Source organism: Chamaea fasciata, unplaced genomic scaffold, assembly GCF_029207755.1.
Source record: "Chamaea fasciata isolate MVZ Bird 193981 ecotype frontalis unplaced genomic scaffold, bChaFas1.0.hap1 SCAF_3, whole genome shotgun sequence".
NCBI lineage: Eukaryota > Metazoa > Chordata > Aves > Passeriformes > Sylviidae > Chamaea > Chamaea fasciata.
In genome coordinates this window covers 49,565,975-49,582,931 of record NW_027094088.1, presented here as the reverse complement: position 1 = coordinate 49,582,931, position 16,957 = coordinate 49,565,975, and the positions used below count along the sequence as shown (strand labels likewise).

At 42.0% G+C, this 16,957-nt stretch overlaps 1 protein-coding gene across 5 annotated transcripts in view; it reads right to left on the bottom strand.

The window, feature by feature from the left end:
- PDE7B (phosphodiesterase 7B) overlaps positions 1-16,957 on the bottom strand; it is a 169,605-nt gene that overhangs the window by 74,668 nt on the left and 77,980 nt on the right. The window contains exon 1 of one of the 5 annotated variants that reach the window (XM_066178913.1): positions 7,089-7,380. The exons of the other annotated variants lie outside the window; for them this stretch is intronic. Coding sequence (XP_066035010.1) covers positions 7,089-7,326 — 238 coding nt within the window. The 5' untranslated portion in view covers positions 7,327-7,380. Of the gene's footprint in view, positions 1-7,088; positions 7,381-16,957 lie in introns of those variants that run through there. 5 annotated transcript variants of the gene reach the window in all.

Genomic DNA, 16,957 nt, shown 5'->3' with positions numbered 1-16,957 from the left:
TAACTTAATGGAATTTATCCCATCATTTAGTAGGCTGAAGTGCTCTTTTTGCACAAGGTTAGGATGACTTACAAAACGTTTTTAACAAATGTAAAAGCATATTTTAAGCTTGATATCTCAAGAGTGTTTCACTTTTTAGTCCAGACTAAAAAGAAGACAGGAGAACTAGAAATTTTATAGAAATTTTATAGAATTATGGCCAGAACCAGATGCATAATCGCTGTGAAGAATCAGCTGAGGTCAACTGACTTTTTTCAAAGAAGGTGACACCAGGGAGCTCCTGCAGGACAACTGCAATTCAGACAAGTTTGCCCATGTGTAAAGATGCCCCTTGGAAACGTGGCAGTGGTGGGGCAGGATGTGAACTATTATCGTAAGTAACAAGGTTTAGCATATTCTGAAAGCAGAGCTCTGGGGAGGGGGTGTGAATAGGTCATAGTGAAGAAAATGGTGACATGGACACCCTTTTTCTTTGTTGTCTGGATGGAAAACCAAACTCACACTTCCTAAAGCCGGACTACAGAAAGCTGTCTGGGATGCATGTCTCCAAGCAAACTCTTTTAAGTATGACAGATCACAAACTAAGTTTGTTATGAAGAAGCACTGAAACAGCAAACACGTTGCATACAATGTGCTTCCTACTTTGGAAATTGGAATGCAGTATTGAGCCTCCCACAATGCATTTTAAACGTTTCTCTCACAACATTTAGGCAATACAGAAAACCACCACCACTAGGCAGGCATGGCTAATATCACCACTGCTTTCTATCAGCTGCTAATCAGTTTAATTCTTTGCAGAGTGCAGAGAACTTTAGAGTCATTACCAAAGATAAAAGAAAAGAAACAGTTTTAACCCTAATGAAGCAAACAAGCATACAACATCCTTCCCCCGAGCAACACCCCTCCCCCACCTCTGTTTGTATTACAATGTAGAAGCTTTTCCAGCTTTTCCTTTAGAAACAATATTTTTATATATAAAGCCACATCTCTGGCTCCTAATATTTAGAACAGCTTCACTGCAAGCAACAGATCTGGCCTCCATTACACAGCTCACTGGAATTTGCTCTATTTGTATTTACAGTTTTCAGCAGACTGCTCATTTGTCTCTTGAGTTGACAGACCAATAAACCTCTGTCACTTTTCTAGCATACCAGCCCCATTCCCTTCTTCATGCTGGCCAACATCCAACCTGGGCAATTACGTTTTATCTCCTAACTTTATCCTGAAGTCTTAGCTCTATGATATTGTAATCTTTTTCTCTCTTTTGTGGCTGTACATAGCTGAACAGCTGCTCAAAGAGTTTCTCCAAATATTTCTGCAAATAAATTTTGTTTTCCAACATCCACAATAATGCAAACAAAAAATGTGCCAGCCAGGCTGAACTGAAAGACCATTTAGAAATCAGTGACATTTTCACATTATTTCTTTTTTACTGTTTACCCCTGGTCTAGCTCCTATTTTGGTGGACATGGAAATGGTTGAACTCGGTCATCTTAAAGGTCACTTCCAACTTAACTCTGAATTTCCCAAAATTCCAACAAATCCACACTAGAAAATTTACATAAGAATGAAGCAGAAGAAAGTGGTTAAGCACAGTGGTTAAGAAGAAGATTTTTCACTCACAAAATAAACACAACTTCAATTGACCAACACACTCACAAAAGCTCACTTTGACATGTTCAAAATGAGACTTCTAATATCACTTCAGCTTTTCATTCTACATTACATTTTAAATATACTTCAAAGTAAAGAGGTAGGTATCAAACAAAGACCAGAATTTGAATGGTGACCATGATTTAATACCTCAAAATAATTTCTTTTAATCTTTGAAACCAATTCTCTAATTAGTATACCCTTTTGGAAAATAATAGCCCCAAATCTTATGTATTAATAACTTATGTTCAGCCAGTGAACAGTATTACCATAGATGCGGTCTGAATTTTTCTCTCTTGGTCTACATACACACGCTACAGAAGTGGTACTGCACACTGTCTAATTTCACTGTTCTTAATGAGACCATCACACATAGTTTCACTGATTTAACCAGCTCTTCACGAAATATAGAAGAGCATATTTCTTGTTCCCGGGGCAGGATTTTCTACACAACAGTCAGTGAGCAATCAAAGTTGCCACAGGTAGTCTTGATCCTATCAAATTCACATTTTTTGTCCTTCTAAGTGTAATGGATTTAACAAGTCTCAACATAAAACTTGGGGGGAAAAAAGAAGAAAAGGAAACCTAACCTCAGAAATATATAGCAGGCTGCCTTCCTGCCTGCTGTGCATCAGTCAGCAGGACATAAACAAAGCTGCTTTCAATCTAAACAATAACACAGGGGACTGGTCAGATGCTAAGACAATGCCATTTGATACCTCCCACATTTTATTTATTACAGGATCTACATTTGTGGCACCCACATGCTCAGCACCAAATACTCAAACTATGAGCTTTTAAGCTGTTAACCAAACCCCCACTTGGTTCTCAATAATTTGCAGATTTAAATTTTAAGATTTTCTAATTATTAGTTGTTGCAGTTGAGCTACAAACACAAGCATGAGCTTCAAGGTGTCACAACTAAACACGATTAAGCAAATACACACCCAAACAGGTTGTTCAGAGAAGTTGTGGATGCCAGTTCCTGGAAGTCTTCAAGGCCAGGTGGGATGGAACTTCAAGGAACCTGTTCTAGTGGAATGTGTCCCTGCCCATGGCTGGGGAGTTGAAACTAGATGGTCTTTAAAAGTCTCTTCAAACCCAAATCATTTTGTGATTCTATAAGCAATGATAGGAAGCAGAAGCATGAAATTCCTTCTAACATGCACAGCAAAGCCATTGCACAGCATGATAAAAAATTGTTAAATATAAAAGAAAAATTGAGTAGAAGGCATGTTTCCTGGGATACAATGGAAGAAGGAAGTCTTTGGGAGTCTCGTGAATACCTTCAAGGAAGACCTTCAAGCAACCACTGAGGAAACACATATGATTTGACCTCTCCAACAGGTGCACCACAAGATTGCTCAGCAGACAGCTCTAAGGTTTGGAAGAGCAAGAAAGAACTTTGAGTAGACTGCTAAACTGTAAAGGAGACAGTGGACTGAAGAGAAGTAAAAAGACACACCAATAACTGGAAGAGATTTTCCCAACTGTAAGAGGAATGATGTGCGGTACCTGCTTGTTTTTCCTACTCATGGCAAAGGGACTCACCAGTTAACAACAAGCATGATGCACACATGAATCAGAACTTACATTTCTGAGAAAACATCCATGAACAGAAAGAGGTAAGTGGAAAAAAACATTCAGAGTTATTTCAAAAAACCCACAGTGTCTCAACAGACCGCGGTAATTCTTAGTAGCACTGCACCTTCTCTCAGTGTCTTGCATGTTAGCACACGTGCAAGACTCAGTACAGAAAGTCTCTCTGGAGTTATCTGGGATGATCACTGTAAGCTTAAGAGGTCGCTAATGCTCATAACAAAGACTTTCAGAGGCAAACCTGTACCTGTTCCCTGATCAGGTTTGTTTGATATGCAAAGCTACTGCTGAACTCTAGGAGAGGGTGATAAGAAAGTTAGGGTCATAAACAGAACACAGTTCCCTCCTAGAGATCAACAAAGTTTCAGATCAGAATTATTTGAATAATTCAACTGTAATAATATCAACACATGCTGCTATTTTATTCAAGTAAAAGGCACTGGCTTGCAAATAATCTATCTGAAACACAGTATGGAATGACATCAAATTATACCCATTTTCCACAGAAATTGCTTCTGGCACAGCCAGAAACAGTATTCAACAAATCTCAGTTTCGTGCTGATTTGGTCAGGGATTGAAATGTGGGGGGGAAAAAGAGTTACTAAGCAACAGCAAGCCAGGAGCAGGAGAAAGGTCTGTCGTCTTAATTCATACTAACATAAAAAAGCGGTGAAACAAGAAGAGAAGGCTCAAGATAAGAATTTTACTGCTTTGGAAGTGAAAATAAATCATCATTAGAAACCCCAGACAGGCAGCCACTGAAATCCGAGTTCTTCATTCATCCCAACTATATGCTGCATGATGTATTGCAAAAGCTTTTTTTGCAGGGAGATTAAGTAGCTTATTCTCGGTACTGAACAAGATGAAAGATCCAGATATAACTCTTACACATGAGAGCCCAGGACACACAGATAGTTTTGCTCTCTACTTCTACCTCAGGAAATGGGAATGTGGTATAAATGACGGTTAAATGGGTCCCCAAGACATTGCCATCCACAGAATTGACATCATGTGCAGATATAGCGCTCCCTCCTCCACACTATCTATGGTGAAGAGGGTTGTGACTTTTCTAGAAAGCCAGCCCAAAGCCCAGTTTGATCACTCGGACAAGGCAAAGACATTTGCTTAGCTAAATCTGCATTAAGATGATCAAGCAAGCCAGAAATCCTGACAGTTTCCTTCCAAAATTCATATCTATTTCCTCTTGTACTGTAAGCAAAGTAGTTTCATGAGGATGTGATAACAGAACATGAGTTATCACATGAATACTTACAAATTCAAATGAAAAAGCCCTTGATGTGGAAAGTGCTGTGAACTCTGCTACTGAACAATCAACCTTTATTTGCCTAGCTAGCAGAACCTCAAGCAGAAGTTATTTGCTTCAACTTTACCTGAAGAAAATCTGATTCCTGACTAAGTACTGCTTTTTTTATAAGATACAAGTTATTAAATTTTGTTCTGGTTGTTTTTTTGTTTTTTTTTTCAGTAATCAAACATGCAAAAAACACCACACAAACACGAAGTTGAGTACCTCAAACTACTGAGCCCTCCAAACAATTATCTCTTCTTCCCATTTCTGCATTCTTTGACTCTGCACTTATTTAAGTATCCTAGATTTCAGCATTTACTGGTTTTCCCACATACTCCAATGTACATAAAGTGACTAAAATGAAACCACAAGAGGGAAAACTACTAGGATGACTGTTGCTGAGGAGGAAAAACCAGCAACCCAGGTCTGGTTCACTCAAACTGTCTGATGATTCGTATTTAAAGTGTTGAGAGTTAAGAGTCATCTTCTGCCCTGATTTGTACTGCTGCAAATCAGCTGCGTTTATGAAATAGGACTTGGCACCATGAAGAGGACTGTCCCCTCACAGGATACGAGTAATGGCCATTTGAGTAAATGCAAGTTACTCACATCCTGCTAGTGGACTAATCTGTCTCTGTACATTCACGCTCATTTTTAGTTGCCTCCAGGAATCTGAAGGTGAATCTCATTTGTTACCTAATGAAAGTAATTTCACCAGATACAACACAAGCACACTGAAAAACCACCATTACTCATACATAAGGTGTGAGCAATGCAGCATTTCTTAGGTTGCTTAATTAGGGTCCATCTCTTGAACACTCAGCATTCACCACACGAGCCACAATCTTTCTGGTTGGCTACAGTACATTCCCAGCTGATTTGCTTCAAGTCTTAAAAGAGCAATATGACCTCCTCTTTCATTATCCACATCCCTCTTATTATTCTTTTAAAATGAAGTGGTTCCCTCAGAGAAGGGTGCAGAAGATTGTACATCGTCCTTCTCTGAGGAAGATATACAATCAGTCCCTCTATTCCCTAGAGAATAGGAGGACAGATTGTACATCTTCCTCAGAGCCTGAGACCTATCTCCCCTTTTTCAAAATGGAAGTGGACCAAGCATTTTTTGATTCAACTGCACACATTTTAAATAACAGACATACAATGACCAACCAGCCAACCCTAGCAGGTATTCAAAAGTGACAGACTGATACCTATTTAACATTCAAGTTTATATATATAACTATGGAGAATACATACATACACAAAATAAGAACTTCGAAACACCTACAAACAGGTGATTCTACCTAAGAAACTAAATTATTATGGTACAAAGTACTGTAGATTATAGGTATCAATAACAGACACACCAAAGAAGGTGAAGGCACAATGTTTGAAGACTGAATGCCTTGGAAGAATTTAGTGACCACGTCGCAGAGACTAGATAATCCAGAGTTCTGAAGAAACAAGCCATACAGTTTCATTAAGTCTATTAAATCACAGCAGTGCAATTACAGGAGAATAAAAAACTACCAACTGATACTCAGACAACTATAGGCCTATTACCATGACTTCATCAGAAGGCAAGAGGTTTCGAACCGTAGGCAATGCGGTGCGCAAGTTAACACGCAACTGAATCAACTGATCAGAAGTACCATGCTAACCTGAAAACTCATCTCTACCTAATGAAAATGCTGCAGGTCTAACTTGGACTTCGGTAAAGCACGTGATGATGTGCCGTATGTTAGTGAGATCAGAAAAAAAATGACAGACAAGATTTATTACGTTCATGGAAAAGCACGTGCTCTGTACCCAGTAATATACCACGCTTAAAGAGAAAGTAGTGGGATAGGGCAGCGTTTCTCAAGTTTTTAATAGTTTCTAATATCAAAACCCGAGCTCTAAGGAAGTCGCCCCGCTTTGCCCAAGGGAACCGCGGGCCGGTCCCGTGAAGAGAGCCCAGCGCACGCAAAGATCGTGGGGAGGTTTGGCGGTGGAGAGGCCATGCGCTCGGAAGGGCACGGCCAACACAGCCGGGAAAGCTCCTGCGGCGGCCGGGCTGCCCGGCGGCACCGGGGCGCCGCTTCTCCGTCACCTGGACGGCGGGCCCGCCGCTGCGGAGCTCCGTGCGGGCCGGGAGAACTCTCCGCGCCGGCACTAAGCCCAGCTGTCCCGGCGGAGGTCAGCCTCCGAGCCGCGGAGACACTCGCTCTGGTTTTCAGCCGAGCTTTTATCAACCCGCGTACTAAAACCACGCAACAGACTGGACCGGGGGAGCGCCATGGGCAAACTGACGTGGCTTCAGCGCGGCACCAACTCCGGTGCGCGCGTCCCGGCGGCGGCACGGAGCTGCCCAAGGCACGGGCTGCTCCTCAGCCCGGCCGCGCTCCTCGGGCGGCTCCGCGGCCCCGGCGGCTCTGCCCCACGCCGGGACGGGAAGGTCCGGCTCCGGCCGCGGCTCCCCGCCACCCCCGGCCCCAGCCGCCTTTGCCCCGCAGCTTCCCCGAGCAGCAGGGCGGGGGAAACGTACCTGCCGAACCGCCCAGGGCATCCTCGCTCTCCAGAACGCCTCTGTGCTTCGCCCCGCGGAGCTCCCCCTTGGATTTCCAAACGAGCTTTACCATCTTGATCATCTCGGGCAAGTCCCAGGCCAGGGTCCCCTGCTGATAACCGGGCAGGCTGCCCATGGGAAAGGGCATCGGCTCTTCCCCCGTCCTCCTCCGCCTGCCCGGCTCTGCCGCGGGGAAGAAGCGCTCCAGCACCGGCATCCTGGCCCGCGCCCCCCGCCGGGGAGCCGCAGCCACCCCCCGGCCCGAGCAGCCGCGATGGGCATCCAGAGCGGGGCGAGTGCCCCCGGCTGCCCACCGCCGCCGCCCCTCGCCAGGGGCGCGCCCGGCCCCGGCCCCGCGGAAGGAAGGAGCGCCGGGCTCCGGAGCTCGGCTCCCGCCGCTGCGCGCCCTCAGCCCGCCGCCAGGCGCCTGCAGCCGGGGCGAAGCGGCTGCCGGGCAGGCGCGGGGCCGCCGCTCATGCCGGCGCGGCGCTGGGACCCGGGGGCGGGGGCTCGGGCCGCTGCTGCGGGCGGCACTAGGGGCGGCCGCGGCTCACGCACCCCGCTAAGCGCCGCGGCGGAGACACTTTGACTTTATCCCTGCCGCGATGCCATGGGGGAGCCCCCGCCGCCCCGCCTTCCTCCTCGCCCAGCTGGCTGCGGAGCCGGTGGGGGTTTTGGCCTCTTAGTCAAACCCCGCCGTCACCTCGGCTGCCCTTCGGGAGCGGGAGGAAGGGCGGTGATTCACGGGACGCTGCGAGGGCCGGGAGCGGAGCCCGAGTGCGCTGGCGGCGTGCGGTGCCCCCGCCTGCCCCGCTGTCGCCAGCCCGGCTGGGCCCGCGGAGGGGCAGCGGAGGTGCCGGCCCTGGAGGAGGGGTCGGAGAGGAACGAGTTGCTGAACCGACGGGTCTAGGAGAGGCTGTGGGGTCTGCCCCGCTCCCGCAATCACTTCGGCTGTAAAGCTCCACCTGAAACGGGTTCACGTTAGGACAGTGCCTGGTGGCAGCGGTCGCTCCCAGACTACGACGAGGAGGCAATTATTCATCGCTAATCTTTAAAAACAAGGCAAAGCCGCCCGGGGGAGTGCTCTGTCTCATGCAGCAGCAGAGGCGGCGTGCTGGGGCTGCACAGCTGTCAGCGAGGGCTTCCCCGGGCTTGTGGGCTGCCTTTGGCCAGACCCTGTAGGAGCACCCTGCCCTTCCTGGGATCCCGAGGCCGGAGAGGCCATGCGATTTTCACAACATTTATACTGCCTTTATAAATCGTGTCCCTTTTAGCCCGCTCGTGGTACTGCTCTGTCCCTTAGTTTGCGGAGCGCACAGCGGGGGAGGGGGGGGGGAGGTTCAGCTCTTGCACCAGCCCCTAGTTTTCAGTAAAATTGCAGAAGACTTATTTAGTGGGATTTTAGTGGGCATTATAATATTCCCTAGCATGCATAGTTAATACGTTTGTCTTCTCTGGGTTAAATTCAATGTTTTGCCTTCTCTCCAGATGGAAAAGTACATCGTCAAACAAGCAGGACCTTCCTTCACACAAGAAGCCGAGAGAATGGATTGAAACTTAACACCCTTATATGCAGAAAACAGAGGGCTCAAAAGGACGAAAGCGTCCTCATATTAACAGCAATCTGTTTCCCCTGTTACAGGATCTCTGCCTTGCTCATGTTGGTGTCCCAACCTCAAAGTGACAGCTCTAATGGTTTGCTAAAGTTTTGATTGCAGACTGCAGTGCCATACTATTAGCCCTCTACACTTGATAGCTTTGCCTTGAAAATTATGAAGCACTTCCAAAGCAGTGTGATATTGTTGTTGTTGTTGTTCTGATATTTTTCAGTCTTGTATCGGGGTATCCTGACTCATTGAACAAAGGAGTTAAGAACAAAGAAACAGATGATGTGCAGTGCAGTAGCACAAGCATTGACACATTCATGCAATCTATGATTATAATTTTCTAAAAAGGCAGATTTTATTTGTTTTATTTTAATATGGCTTCTTGTGATATTTTAGGTGTTTCATATTGGTGTGTCTCGTGCAATTATTCTTTAAAGCACTGTTTGTTTCAAAGTGGGATAATAAATTAGGCAACTGAAATCCAGAAGACTTTGAAGACACTTTGAACCACTCAGCCTGCTGGGTGGTTTAAACCGTACACCCCAACTACTTCATTTTGGTTTTGCGCAACAAGGAGCTGCAGTAACTTTTTTAAGCTATTGTTTTTCCCCTTTGTTTACCTCTGTGCTTTGTGGTCCCCACTGAGGCAAAGAGCAGAAGTGCCAGAGCACTCTGAAAGAAAGGCTGCCATTTCCAGCTTCACTGGATGCAAAAAGTGGTCAAGAAATAACTGAAAGTGGCACTTAGTGCTATGTTTTATCTGACAAGGTGATGTACTGCCAAAGGTTGGACTCAATGGTCATGGAGATCTTTCCCAACCATAATGATTTATGATAAAAGATACCAGACATTGTGGAAGGCAATGTATTCACAGATGTCCAGACTAATTTTTAAATGAATATCTGAATATTTAATTGTTTAACAGAACTTAGCCACCAGCCCTCTTGATAGCAGCAATAAAAATCTGAGATTTCAAAATCTGCACTACGTTCTTGTGTCGTTAAAACTGTGAAAGGTTTTGTATCATTTGTAGTTAGGTCACTTGGGTCACCTGTCTTATGGATAGGATCAGGATTAATTGTTGTATTTGTTTTCACTCACAGTTCTATAGGTGCAAAGGAGGAGGCCAGTCAAAAAACAACTGAAATACATCTGGTCTTATAGTATCACTATTTCAAGAAGCTGTGCAATAAACCTAATGAAATGTATGTGCTTTTTCTCTTGTAAAATTACTGTCAAATGAAAACAACTGGTTTAGACAGTCTGAAGGTTTTTGTTTGTTTGTTTGTTTGTTTGTTTCTTTTTCTTTCTGATTTCTGGCCACTTTAAGGATAAGCAGTTGTGAATGAAAAAAACAAGTTAAAATTTTTGCTTGGCATCAATGGGTATATCTGTAAATTAATTCATCTTATTCTTAATAAACTTATGCTTCACAGTTGTACTCCAATTCAGTGATTACTTTATCCTTAATTCATCCAAGATTTTACTGTAACTGACTTTCTTTTTGTCTTTTTCGTTATAAGAATGGAGCCACATAAGAGTTGCTCACACGAAAGCCTGGAAGATCTATATTTGAATATGAGGAGTTCCAGCACCAAAAATCAGCTGTAGCATCATTCTCAGAGATTTCTAATTGACAAAATGCTCAGATTGTGCAAGTTCTCTGTTTCTCTGACTTCAGCTGTGCTTGTGATGATTTACCCAACTTGAAGATGTAACCTCCACATCATGTTTTTCATTTAAGAAAATCCATCAGAAATAAAACATACTCCTACACAGGCAGTGTACCCAGCCATTTGTAGCTGCATTTTAAACAGTCCTTCAGCAAGCTCGGCACACCTAAAATTTCTCTTTTGCCTTCAAACTTCTAGTCATATTTGAAGGAAATAGTTCAGCAGAAGATGCATGGCTTTATTTCTACCAATTGCATTTCTCTCTAACTCCAAGTTAAAGAAGCTTAAGGGATTACAAGAGAAATATAAATGTATTAGCTCTGTCCCTCATTCATTCTGAGAAGCAATGCCAAAAAAAAAGGCAGATGGAGTCATCTGAAAACATGACAGGGCAGTGCATATTTCACATGAGAACTGGAAAAGGCTGGAGGAAAGGAATACTGAGGTGGGGAAAAAAGGGAAGAGAATAAGCTGACAGATTAATACCTGGAGTTTCCTAGTTGGTGTCTCTTAAAAAGTTTTGCTTGTTTGCTTATTCACTCCAAAGTTATGTACTAAGAGCAGCAGCAGCAGAATTGCATGCCAAATGGTAGAGGAAGTGCCTCGTGTATCTTTCCAGTCTACTGAAGCCTGCAGGGTTCTTGTTAACCCACTGCTCTGGTTTTCATTGCAAATCCCTTTCTTCCCCTTTTTTCTTTTCCTTCCTTCAAAGAAAAAGGAGGGAGGGGGAAAGGAAAAAAAAATGGAAAGAAAGGCCATAGTTTAAACTGGCAATAGCACCATCCTTTTGGCTTTGAGCTACCCTGTCTTGTGCCAAATATACTGTCTCCAGCAGCTCTCCCACAACAAATCAGTCCAGACGCACAAAAGCTGTAAAAGAAGAATGGTGAAGAAAGATCCTTGATTCTCCTCTTCTACTCCCCCCTACAGCCTTTTCCTTTCGCTTCCCTCCTCGAGCTTCACTCCCCAGCAGTGGGCTCCTCCTTGCCAGCCCTGTAAGCGATACTGGGACCTCCAGCCTGCAGCTTTGCTGACAGCTTCCTTAGAGTACAGGCGCCTCTGCCTTTCTGTATTAACAGGCCATTGTAAAGCAGAAGTTATATTCTATTATTCCTCCCACTTCCATCTGATAGCTGATGTTTGAAAAAATGGCTCATAAATTATTAGCATGGCAGAGTCATTACTTTTGGAGACTTTTCCTATTCTTTTAGGTAACCCACACCACTGCTTGTGTCAGAACTTGCATTTCCAAAGAGACACCTAAAAAGATTTTATATATGTGTTTTACATATGTTTTTATATGTGTTTTATATATGTGTTTTTACAGTATATTATTTTAAAAAATTGGAAAAATACTGCCAATTTTTAAGTGATTCATGAACATTAAGAAGTCCAGATATAGAGACCAGTTTCAAAGACTATCAGATACTGAGTTTTAGAAAGTGTAAAGCACATGTCTTTAGACAGCACTTACTAGTGAAATCATCTTAAATCATTAGTTCTTTATGAAAAGCAACCTCTGTCTCTGTTTGAGGGATTGTAGAGTCATGTAGAGACAATAGGTGAGGCCTTTGCCTAGGTTCAGAACCAGGAGATGACAAGATCACCAAATTTAGTTTTGTGAGGTTTCAGGGGGGGTGAGTTTAATGTAGAAGAGAAGATTGCAAGCACTGAGGTACAGTCCCTACAAAGAAAGTAAAAAAAAAATTGAGAAAAAAAAAAAAGTGCACATTTGCTGGACAGCATAATCAGAACAACAGGGAAAGCAAGAATAAAAGTGAGTAACTTTTAAAAGGGACAAGGGGACAGAGTGCTTAAGAAGGTTGGAGGATATGACAGAAGAAACATAAGCAGGCATAGTTATGCAAAATTTTTTCTAATAACCTCCTGGAAGGTTTCTTTCATCACTTTAAAAATCACAGTATAATTTTCTTATTCTTTGTCCCACATTTGTCTCATTCCAGATGTCTATTATTTTTAATGTCATTCTTACTAGTAAAAACAATTACTCTTAGTTATTGTTATCATTGCAATTACTTCATTAAATATGAAAAATATTTATATTTATTTGAGGGCAGTTGCTATGTCTTTGCTCTAAAGTGGGCATATCAAATTCTCTAAATTCTATCTCAGAACATTTTTCCCAACCCTGAAATGATTTCAGTATTTTTACTACGAATTCTCAACAATTCACTAACTTTTCTTTGATGCATACTAAGGGTACACAGTAGAAGATCTTTTGCCTGCTACCAACTCACTCTCAAGAGCAGTGAGCTGAACTGCTAAGAGAATGGTGCAGTTAATTAATTAATTAATTAATGCCTGAGCTTTGCACGGCATCACACCTTGAGAGCCTCACCTACTGGGAAATGTAGAAGACAGGCAGTATTATTCTATGGGTTCATAAACTGTTGGTTCATAAACTGTTGGTTGCTTTAATCAGTTAATCAGATTCCTTGGAAAAAGGTTCTGGAAATGGAGGAATAAGGATTGCTTGAGTTCTGTAGGGCAAGAGGAAAATTCATTCTTAGTGCAAGTGAGAGAATAAATTTTTAGGGTTAACAGTTGTACTGTACTACTAACTAAGCAAAAAATGCTTGCAGTAAAGGAATAAACAGAAGTCCATAACTAATTGGAAACAGTGAGGTTGTGTAATATTTCCTTTGCTTGCTTGGGAAAATTAAAAGTTCAGCATGCTGAATCTGATTATTCAAATCTCCCATAGTAAACAGAAAAATTCTATGTAGCTTTAAAGAAAATAGAAAATAACAGAGAATAGACTCATCTCACCTTAAAAAACCTGAATAAGAAAATAATAATGATAAGCTGAAAGCGAATTGAAACGGGAATTGCCACAAGATATTTAATTGTATTGCACAATGTGTCTGGTGGAGTCTGCTAGTTTTTTCCCTCCCTCAATTCTTACACACAAGCAGAATTTACCTGATCTAAGGCAAAGTCAAGGGCTTTAAAAAAACCTCATTGCCTGAGTTTACAGAGGGATCATTGTAGCAGATGCTTAATGGTGGACTGGGCTAATGGAGTGGGAAGTTGAGAACACTGCATCAGCTTGAATATGTTGGTAGGAATCAGGTAGGTAGAAAATAATAACCTGTTATTTTGGACAGTGGACATGCTAGTAATCATCTTTATGAAACAGACCTCTGTAAAGAATAACCTCTGCATTCTACAGGATTCCCTTTAGGGAATACATGAAAAAAGGCTGAGTAGAAAAAGGAGCTAACCATGTGAGAGACATCCCTTAAATACATAACTAATAGTAAGTAACTGTATGGTCTCAATGAATTCAAAGGGATTGCTGCCGTCTTTAGAGCTGAGCATGTGCATAGATATTTTCTCAGTTGGGACCTGTGTATCTAAAAATTATTGCAGCAGTTTCAAAGATGAGAGATTTGCCACATTTGAAATGTTTCTTCTGTCACCTCTTACCTTAATGAGATGGTGTGGGTGGCCTCATGGCCTGTGGTGTCCTTCCCCCTAATGGCATACAGAAAAGACTTGTGGCTATGGTTTTGTCTTTTTGTGTCTTTTGAAATTATAAAAATGAATAGCTAAGAAATCCACATTAAGTGATATCTAGTTTAAATTTTTTTTTGTCAAAGAAAGCTAAATACTGTAAGAATAAATGGAGTGTAAATAGAAGGATAAATACAGATGAGTAATGGTGCTTGCTCCCTCTTTTGTAAATCAGATATCACAAGATCTGATAACTTAGTTTTTCGTTTTCACTTTTAAAATGGAGATTCATATTTGACTAGGAAAAGAAGCACTATTTTAAATAAAATTAATACATTTTCTTAGTTTTGTTAAATGATTAGTTATTTGATGGCTGCACATATTAATATTGCAGAGTATCTCTCTGAGTATCATTATTCTTCAGACTTTATCTTTCTGACTTTAATAATTAATGGTGAATTAATTTCTTTGTATAATCCTATTTAGACCTTATAAAAAGCATTAGGATTGCATAGGTGCAGACCTTTCCCAAATTTATTCCTATTTGCAATGCAAGAGTAAAGTAATACTGCTGAATTGCATTTTACCTGATGCCAGTCCGGTTGCAGACTTATTACTATCTCTGACTAAATAATCTTGATACTTTGGTCATGTTGAATAGCTAAGCCACAAAGTATTTCAGATTAAATATCTACGATACTTGAGTACCATACCTACACTTCTGCTCAGGCTGTATCCACACTTTGTGCTTCTTGATGCTGCCTACACATCAGCATTCCAATGACATGTATATCCCAAAGCTGACATTATTTGCCCTCTCACAGGAGTCCTATGGCTTCATTTCCCTCTTTGCATCTTCCATGACAGCACTGGGTGCAGTTTGCTGTGGGAACAGACAGGAGATGCAGCTGGGAAGTCATGAGAAAGGCCTAACAATGATGCACAAATATCCTAGTGATAAACTAAGCTCCCTCTGACCTAGTTTCTCATGACTGCAAAATCAGGCCATATTTACTGTAATCAAGCTCTTTGCATTTCTTACAACTGCATTTGTGTAAATGTAGCTCCACTGGGATGAGCAGCTTTGGAAATATGCTGTCACCCATTTTATTACCATGCACTCAAAATCCACTGATAATCATGCAAACACACATTGCTTCTTTTCTTCACTACAGATTCTTCTTGAAATAAATTCATACTGATGAAGCTGCAGAAGGAAAAAACTCAGAGTAGATAGCTTAGGAGGAGAAGCTCTCTCCACTAGAGCTGCGGATGGAGGGAAGGCTTTCTGGAAAACCTATTTCTCTCAGATGTATTTGGGCAGGTTGCTCTCAGTAGTGTAGTTCCAGCTCTACTGTGCTTTCCAAGACATCCTGACAATGTGTAAAACCATAATTGTTTTTGAGTGTTTCCTAAGATATCTGTTACAATTATTTCTTTCCAATCCAGGCAATCACGTGTAATTTTTCCAGGCTCTGCACAGCTTTTATGATAGCAATCATAATTTATATACACAGCAATTGTAAGACACATTTAAAAACCACAAATGCTTAGTAAAAAAAGAAAGTGTTCAGGTGATTTTGAAAAGGTGGTCATGGAAATACTGTGCTGTATGCAGATGTTCCCCAGACCTTAGACACATATCAAAATGTGAGCTTCAGTCATGGTATTGACATCCATAAGCATCTCTTTCCATCAGTAGCAGTGCAATTACAGAAGTTTTCAGGTAGGATTCTGGTGAGTCAAAAGTTCTGTGTCCCTTTCACCACCTGTTCAGTACTAGGAAATGCACTTGCTTGTACTTTTTTTCCGATGTTTGCAATATTTTCAATCTATTTTTCTGAAGTTTGCAGTATCATGCCAAATCAACTACAAAGCATCACTGGCTACTTACTCTTAAAATTTTAAGACTTTTGGGTTACCTGCTGCTGACAGAGATCCTCTAGAAACAGCAAAACCATTTTCAGCCACCTTGGGGTGGGATGAAAGCTAAATGTAGGAGTGATTGCTCCCACAATCAGTGTCTGCCAGTTGCAACCTGAAGAAGCTTAATTCAGAAACCAAGCTCAGATCCTTAGAATGACAGGCACAGTCTTCTCTGTATAAACATGGGCTTGTCAAACAATTACCCTTTCACTGGAGTCTGTAGATTTCTGATCACACTCAGAGAAGATGACTGAGGGAGATTGCTGTGGGTTTCCATCAGCCAAAGAAAGACAATTTCCATGCTCAGGGGAGCTTTGAACTTCCAGGGACAATTTTGCTCCCCTGTTCTCTATTCCCTGTCCATAGAGCTCTTGAGCACTTTGAATAGTGGAGATGTTACAGAGTGTTTGTTACTGTGTCCTAGAATCAGAGTTTTAAAGAAAGTCCAAACAATGGCCTAGTCTATCTTTTCACTTGTTTTTAATGGAATATTGTGAATATACTAAATAAGTAAAATGGTTTATGTTATTTTTATCAGGAACTTCTATGCACTTCAACGAAACCCATGACATAGTTGTTGCTGGCTTTTTTTAAAGTACAAGATCGATGTTCAAGTAACACCGGATGAAACTGATTTCAGTCACCACTAACTGTGACTTTTCAGAAAGGGAAAGGAATCCTTCAGTATTTCCAACTTCAGCAGGAACATTGGCACAGGAAACTATTTAGCAGGGCTAATGTGCAAGGAAGTGATGTGACTTTGACCAAATTTTCTGACTGTGTGGAAAAAAACATCCAGCATCCATTGGCCTACTACCCTATTAAACCACTAGTTTCCTGTGCCAATGAATTCGAAAATGAACTGCATCTCCTTTGCTGACATACGCTATCTACATCAGCTGGTTTCTTAATGGTTAAATACCAGTTTTTCAACTATGCCATAACATGTGGTTGGGTAAGTCCAATAGGAAATAGTTATTTCTCATTTTGGCCTGAACATAAACTTCCCTTTCTAGTCATATCAGAAACAGAAGTGTGGGTTGATCTGGCACCGCCTGCTGGTTCATTAATTTTTAAATTAAATTTTTAAATCCTGGTTCCTTAGTTCAGAATACAAGTCCTAAGATATTGGTAGTAATGTTAGCAGTAGCAAGTTGGAAAGCAG